General features: G+C 40.1%; 1 protein-coding gene across 2 annotated transcripts; it reads right to left on the bottom strand.

The window, feature by feature from the left end:
- Positions 1 to 4,388: 4,388 nt before the first annotated feature.
- LOC122036402 (transcription termination factor MTERF2, chloroplastic-like) lies at positions 4,389 to 6,993 on the bottom strand. 2 transcript variants are annotated; one of them, XM_042595699.1, is made up of 2 exons: positions 5,651 to 6,993; positions 4,389 to 4,745 (listed from the first exon to the last, which is right to left on the bottom strand). In XM_042595699.1, the coding sequence occupies exon 1, from the start codon at positions 6,854 to 6,856 to the stop codon at positions 5,693 to 5,695; it is 1,164 nt and encodes a 387-aa protein (XP_042451633.1). In that variant the 5' UTR covers positions 6,857 to 6,993; the 3' UTR covers positions 4,389 to 4,745; positions 5,651 to 5,692. The 2 variants fall into 2 exon arrangements, with proteins under 2 accessions (XP_042451633.1, XP_042451634.1); XM_042595700.1 differs by having other exon boundaries at positions 5,661 to 6,993.
- Positions 6,994 to 8,105: the final 1,112 nt, after the last annotated feature.

The following is an 8,105-nucleotide window of genomic DNA, read 5'->3' as shown; positions in this document are numbered from 1 at the left end:
CCGATAAAGCTACAACTCGACTCCGACGACCAGAAGCTTCAAGTTTACTAATTCCTTGTTTGTCGGTATAAGTTTTTCATTTATATTGTACTTCAAATTGTAACTTTCGAATTGATAGTGATTACCCAAAGTAAACGCTCAACGGGCGTGGGCCTTGGAGTAGGAGTCGCCACAGGCTCCGAACCAAGTAATTCCTTGGTGTGCTCGTGTGGTGTTTCTTTTTATTCCACTGCGTAACGTTTACTCCAATCGATTGTTTTAAAATGACGTGAAAGCCACGAGCACTATTGACCCCCCTCTAGCACTTTCGATCATACAATTGGTATCAGAGTGGGTCGCTTCGAATTGGTGAAACCACTATTCAAGCAATTTTTCGTGGTAATTTTTAGTTTTTCGAAGTCGATCGGAATCGGTAAAATTGTCGCCTTCTGATCTATTTTTATCGCAATTAAAATTTTTCCTTGAAGCTGGTGCAACACCACTCGAGTTCGCACAGTTAGTTTTAATCCCGCACTACTAATCCAAGACCAAGTCTTGGAACAAAGTTTCTTGTTTTTGTTTGTGCGAGATTTTACTTCTACAATGGCCCACCAAGAAGGCTACATCACAGCTCGCCCGCCTCTCTTCTCCGGCGAGGACTTCGGCTACTGGAAGGGCCAAATGGAGTCCTACCTCCAAACCCAGTTTGAGATGTGGATGATCATCAGAACCGTCATCTAAATCCCACTCGATGGCACGGGAAAACTAGTATCATGTAAGAATTGGGACGCAAGTATAATAGAGAAGGTCGAGGCCAACATCAAAGCAGCATGTACTCTTCAATGTGGTCTAACAAAGGAAGAGCTGAACCGAGTTGGTCCATTCTCAAGCGCGAAAGAACTATGGGAGAAGCTGATCGAGCTGCACAAAGACATCATCGATATGAAACTAAGTAAGCGCGATATAATTTTAAATAAGTTATATAACATAAAAATGTAGGAAGGTGAGACAGCTAGCTAACTTCATACGCGGATAAAAGATCTACTGAACAGACTCCACGAGATCAGACAAAAGATAGAGAATTGAGACGTAATAAGGTACGCATTCAATGTCTTTCCAAGGAATACTTTGTGGGCATCCATGATAAACGCTAAAAAGTATCCAAGGACCTTTCTTTAATTAGACTAGACGAGTTATTTTTCGAATTTGAATTGCACGAACAGACTAATGCACGTCCAGCCGAGAAAGACATTGCTTTGATTGCAGGTACAAGCAGAACTCGAGAACCAAAAGCAAAGCGTAGAACTGAACCCGAGTCCGAAGACGAATCGGACTCAGAAGATGACGATGACGAGATCACAGCCGAGATCGTCAACCTAGTACGCAAACTCTACAAAAAGGAAAAAGGATTCATGAAGAAGGACATCAAGCAGGCTATTCAGTTCAAGATAGTACAAGCCAGTTCTAAAGTAAAGTTCAAAGTTACCTACTGCGGCTACAACCAAAAGGGACACATCAAAGCCAACTATCTGAATCAAAAGGAAGAAGAAAGCATTACAAGCAACATGGGATGAGTCTTCTTCATAAGACTCCGATGAAGAACTCGATTTCCGAAGGGCCTAAATCCACTGTAAGTATTTCTCAATTAAGTAAACTGCATAATTTAGTTAACTACCTTATGCGTAAATTAGCCAAATCCAACTTTCGAGTCAAGTCACTCCAAAAGGAGGTAACAATCCTTAAGGAGGAGACTAAATTGAGTCTTTTGACTGAGTCAGTTCAAATTGGAAGTTCAATTCAAGTCCAACAACTTGAGGAAGAAAATTTCAATTTGAAAACTCAAGTTAAAGAACTCAAAGACACGTTGGAACAGTTCACTTTGGGTTCCAAGTATCTTAATTTGATTCTTGGAAAATAGAGAGCCGTCTACAACCAATCCGGACTTGGATTTAAGGCTAAACAAAAATACAAGTCTCATTTATCAATTATAAATAGAACAAATAGAAAAGTAGTCCAGCCATGAGTCCCCAAGTCAAACTTGATTAATCATGTTGGACTTGGACAATATTGGGTCCCCAAGGATTAAGTCCACTATCTTGATAGACACTATCGAGGCTATGATCCAGGGGGAGACAATAGAAAAACTATTTTTATAAATAGAATTGTTTGATATTTGTTTTCTTGCTCTTATTATACATTCTTAGATTAGGTTAGATAAGGATCTAGACGTAATTTACACTTGACTAGTTAGACTTAGGGGTTTCAAAAAGAAAAAAAATTAAATATCCAATTTCTTTGAAAGACTTTGTCTAGAAGTGGTGGATGATCCCATACCCAAGAAGGCCTAGTGCCTCGCCACAGCCTGGAAGCCAATCTTTGAAATGAATATTCAATTGACTAATTAAAAAACCTGAGTCTAACTCAAATGTAAATTAATCCTTAGATGATAACCTAAATCAAAGATGAAATTAACCATCTCACAAAAACTTATAAGGTTCCCTGATTGATAACTTAGAAAATGGTGAGATGAACCTAGGTAAAATTTAGACTTAATCTAATCAATTCATCAATCTAATCAAATTAATTAATATCAAATCAATTCAATTAATCTAATCAATTTATAAAACTAATCAATTAAGTATTTAATTAATGAATTAATCCATTAAATTACTAAATTAATCTAATAAATAATTAATTAAATTCTTAATTAACCCAAATTAATAAAACTATTCAATCTTTAACTAGTGTAATTCCAAATTAATTTAACTTAATCAAATCAACACAAACTTAAACTTAACTCAACTAATCCTAATTAAAACTAACGCAAACTCTAATTTAAAACCTAAAGCTAAACTTAAATAAATAAATAAATAATTTTAAAAAATAAAAAAAATATAGGGCGCCTCCAAATGAAAGGAGGCGCCCTTGGGAGCGGCGAGAATTTTCCCGCCAACGGTATGGAGGGTGCCTCCCACCGATATGAGGCGCCCCCATAACGCATTGAGGGAACCCTCAATGCGGTTGAGGGTGCCCTCAACACTGATTTTTCCAGCGAACAGAAGCTCTTCTGTCCGCGTTCTTTCCCGAATCAAGTCACACCGAGGCGCCGTCTAAGCCCGATTTTCTCCCCTTCAACCTTACTAACACCTCTAGATGCTTCCTAGGTATACCACATTACATTATATTTGTCTGTATGTATTTTCTATGCATTTATTTTTATATATATGCATGTATAAAAATAGGAAGAGACGGATCATAGACCCTGCTTCCAGTAGTACCCCTTCCACCGATGCTAAGTTTCCTATTGAGCGGCATAAGCTAGAGTTCATTAGGTATACCTTTTCCCCATTAAAGTGTAGATATTTAAGCAGAACCATTTTTGCTAAATACTGTTCTCCTATTACCCAGATGATTGTGCATTACCAGCTAGATAAGCTGGTTTACTACAGCCATGCAGTTAACCACAACTTGTGTGCTCAGTTTTACAACAACCAGATAGAGTTGATGATCCGACTTACTCCACCAGAGTTGGTGGAAAGGATTTTCAGTTTTCTCCCACCCTCTTATGCACTAGTCTTGGACTTAGGCCATCCACATGTTCATTCTTATGTTACCCTAGTAAGGACCTACCATTTGGTGAGTCATACTCCCATATTACCTTAGATACTATCCATATGCATCTTTTTGGGGAGTAGAGACCACCTGTAGTGACTGACTTCAGGTCACTCTCTCTTAAGGTCCAGGACTATATCATGTATTGGGTCCTGACTACCTGCATTTTGCCGATCGCGTCTCGGAACGTTTCGACAATGCGATCTTCTCACTCCTTTTTGTATGCCCTCAATCAACGTTTAGATATAGATATAGCATTACATATGTTTCATAACATCATACGTGCATCCGGTCTTGTCACTAGACTAGAGGTCCATATGTATTAACATACATGTTTTCGACCTTAGAGATAGACATGACCCAAGGGAGGGTTACCTCCCTTAGTCCTTATGATGAGTTCGGTCAGCGTTAGTTAGCCTTAGTGCATATAGATATTACTGCTCAGGGGATCCTAGCCAAGAGAGGTGGGCCGTAGCCAGCTGCTCTAGCAAGAGATGAGGTATGCTACTTTCATATGTTACTTAACTCTGAATTTTATTGTCATAATAAAACAGGGGGAGATTGTTGGTGCAGGAAGCATCTGAAGATCGAACCTGAGTTTTGATAAATGGCAAAGGTTCAAAGTTAAGGTTATTTGTGGCTAACATATTTGAATGAGTTTGCAGGAAAATCCTAAATGTACTTAGGCAAAAGTCCTAGCTACGGTTAGGCAAAGGGAAAACCCTAGGGGGTGATAACCCTAAGGGGTGATCCTATAAAATAGGATCACACACGACACGTTCTAAACGCCTAAAGACTCGGACAAAACTATCAATGATTAGATTTCCAAATTATAAAATAAACCATTTAACACGCAATAAACTAGATTAACTTAGTCTTCTAAGAACATCACTTTATAATTCAACACGGTGGATGCCCAAGATCATCGACTTCAGCATGGCACGTCAGTTCCCAGAGGACCATACCCACTTCCATACTCGTGTCGCCGGCGCCAACTGCTACATTGCCCCTGAGTTTGTCACGAACAACGCCCTCTTTGTCAAGGCCGATGTTTTCAGCTTCGGCCGCTCCTCCTCGAGCTTGTTGCCGACCGCAAGAACTCTGCCTTCGCCTCCCTCCTTGACCCTGATGTGAGCGAGCGAGCAAGTTGGGCACTGAAAATGATCATGCGTATCTCACGTGAAAGATTCTATTAGAGAAAACAGAAGAATTGACAACGGTGATAAATTTGAGATACTTTGTAAAACATGAGGGACATAAATGGCTCCGTAAAAACTTTAGGAACATAATCAAGACTCGAAATATTAGAGATATTTTAATGAATTATTCCCCCAAAACCTTTTATTGCTAAGGTTTGATAGCACGAGACACACTAAGTCACTATGTCTAAGGACTGAACATGTTTTCTATAGCATTTTATTGCTAAGGTCGCAAATTCAGTCTAAGCAAATTGGCTCGCATTTGAAATACTATCAAACTCTATTTGTTTCTCGTAAACTTTAAGGTTGTAGCTTCATGTAGCTCACATGCGTTTCAAGCATAATTATCATCTTTTTCTCCTATCCCCCATGGGATTAATAAATATCACAACCATAATAGAACCTTAAGAAAATGTACTTAGTCCTTAAAGTAAAGCATTGTTCCTTGGTTAAGTTCATTTTCACTCCACTATCCTAGAAACAGTTGATGAGTGAGTGCGCAAGGAACACTAAGATCACTGATCAGATCTTTCAGTGAAATGATTTTCTTCATTCCATCCTACATAGTCACACTCTCAGAATCAATAGAGGATAAAGCAATTGTAATTAGTAAAGGCACTATTAACTAATATCACTCCCACAAAAGGAAAATCAACAGCATAAGTTGAGTCTATAGGGCCAACTAGATCAATCAAAAATCAACTTTCAAAAGCTTAATAGAGGTATACATCTCAATCATACTCTAAGCAACAAGCTACATGCCCTAAACTGAGTTTAAGTTAACGCAACAAAATCTAGCAAAGATGCAGGCGACAACTGAACAATTCAGATCATCTCAATGGATGGTGTAAGAGGCAAACCTTGTCTTACATTAGAGTTTGCTTGTTAGCAGATTTGTCTAGTCATATATCTGATTTCACTTTTTGATAAGCTTCAACTATCTCTGGAGCTTTCTCTTGATACTTGGTCACAAATCGCACCAGGAAGTTCTTGTCCGAAATCTTGAAATGACTCCAAATGAAGCAAGGCTTGATCAATCCCATGTGCACTAGAATGCTCAGGACGGCATACCTGGGCATCAACCTCTTCTCCAGGCTCAACGACAGGACGAACGGATTCTTCACTGTGTGCTCCGGTGTCCATCCCAGCTTCTCTTCCACAAACTTGGCAGTCTTCCTTATCTTCTCAGTCGATGCCCGCATAATGTAAGGAAACTTTGCAAATGCCTCCAAGATATGATTCTGCGACCACCCCAATTCCCTCAAGTTCTCCATTTTCTCCAACCACTTCTTCTTGGGGAATATAGCGAGCACCCCGAGGGCATAGGCGAATGTGGATTTCTTCGAACAGATACCCATCTTCTTTACCGCGTCTAAGGCATCATTGAATCGATCTGTATCTGCCACCAAAGCGTAGCCGCAACGGGTCAAAAGCACCAAGATTACATCATCGGGCACGCCATATGCGCGCAGAGCATCGACCTTGGGAAGAACGGCAGTTCTGGTGTCGAAGGCCATCAACCAAGGCGAGTGTTTTAGGGCATCCACGAGGTTCTTATTCGTTTTCAAAATCGATTTGAGGAACTCAACGTTGGGGATCAATCGCTTCTCCAAGCTAGCCGTCAGCAGCCGGGGTTTCGCTGACAGGACCTCCGGGAGGGCGGTTCCGACGAGGCTGATCCCGCAATAGAACTCCAGCTTGGGCTTCAAGGTCTTCTCGACGTCCATCAAGAGGGAACGAGGATAGAGGTTGACGAGGCGGACGAGATGAGCTTCTTCGAAGCCGTAGTCCTTGAGGACGGCGAGCACCGAGAGCGCTTTGTCGAGGGCGTCGGGCTGGACTTTCTTGGAGATGGAGAGGGCGGCATGGTCGGAGATCCCGCACGATCTCGTGAGGGAGGAGGCGATTAGGGATGAGGGATCGTCGGCGGCGACTGAGGAGACAGAGTAGGGTCTGACAAAACCCAGAAAGTGTGAACGAGAGGCGGCGGCGGCGGTTCGACGATGGCCGAGAGTGGCAGTCACCTGAAGTTGACGGTGGACGGCGGCGGAGAGACGTCGAAACATTGCTGATTTTGCTCTGTAAACAAACTGCTCGACCTAACGGCGGCGGTAGATCTTGCGCCCAAACTTTGGTTCGCTGAAAAAGTTGTGCCGGGGGCTGTATATCTTTTATTTTTCTACGAAAATCACAACGTTTACTTTGTCCATAGTTTTGGAATTGAAATTAATTTGGGGTCATTAAATCGGTCGGATCGTATAGATTTTATCAATTCAAAATCAATTTTTTTTTTTTAATTCTCTCTTCACTCTCCTGTATCCCATGCACCCGTACATATCTAAATTTTGTTTTTTACAAAATTTTATTGATGCAATGGAGCTTAAAAAAATAAAAAAAAATATCAGATATATTTTGATATGTTGCGAATTTATACGCGCGGAACAATCCGGATGATACTTAGGACATCTGAAATTGATCTAGATATTTATTGGTGATATGATTTAGGCGTTTAAAATGAATTCAAGCACCTGTACTTATTTATTATTTATTATTTATTATTTATTATTTTGAAGTATATTATATATATTTATGATTTAAAATTTTAGGATTTAAGAGTTGTTCATACTTCCTTTGATTTATAGTATTCCAAATTAAAATTTTAATATAATTATGAAATATATTATATATATTTAGGATTTAAGATTTTAAAATTTAGGAGTTAGGGTTATAATGAATTTAAGTTAATAATTTTTTTTAATCTTCCTGTTATATATAATAATAATAATAACATTAAATCTTAAATCTTAAGAGTATTTTGTTAGTTTATTTTATTGGATGATCAACGTCAACAAAACGATTAACATAGTGAAAGTTATTGAATTCTTTGATTTGAACACTGATACGGTGATAAAGGAGCCCACTAAGTGCGGGTTAAATGACAGAGATAGCAGCCGATATGGAGATCAAAGTCAAGATGGTCAACGCTAAGATGTCAAAGGGCTTACTTATGATGGCCAAGTGGAGGTCGACTATGATGGTTGATCGGTGCGGACAATGTCCGATCGGCAAGAGGTTTGTTCGAGCCGACCCCCATCCAGCTCAGAACAATAGGCAAGATCGCTAGACGCTCAGTGTAGATCGGCAGAATGCTAAGGTCACCAAAGCGCTTGTTCGAGCGGAAGGAGACAAGCTACTATACCCAGTCACCACAAGGAAGAACAGCCAAGGACGACCGAGTGGAGGAGTTCTCGCCGAGCGGCTACCTCGCTTGGTCGAACTGTGGGATCATTGTCATATCTCTCAATGTTGGTGTTG

This window comes from Zingiber officinale, unplaced genomic scaffold (genome assembly GCF_018446385.1).
Source record: "Zingiber officinale cultivar Zhangliang unplaced genomic scaffold, Zo_v1.1 ctg153, whole genome shotgun sequence".
NCBI lineage: Eukaryota > Viridiplantae > Streptophyta > Magnoliopsida > Zingiberales > Zingiberaceae > Zingiber > Zingiber officinale.
This window is presented reverse-complemented; position numbering and strand designations above follow the sequence as displayed.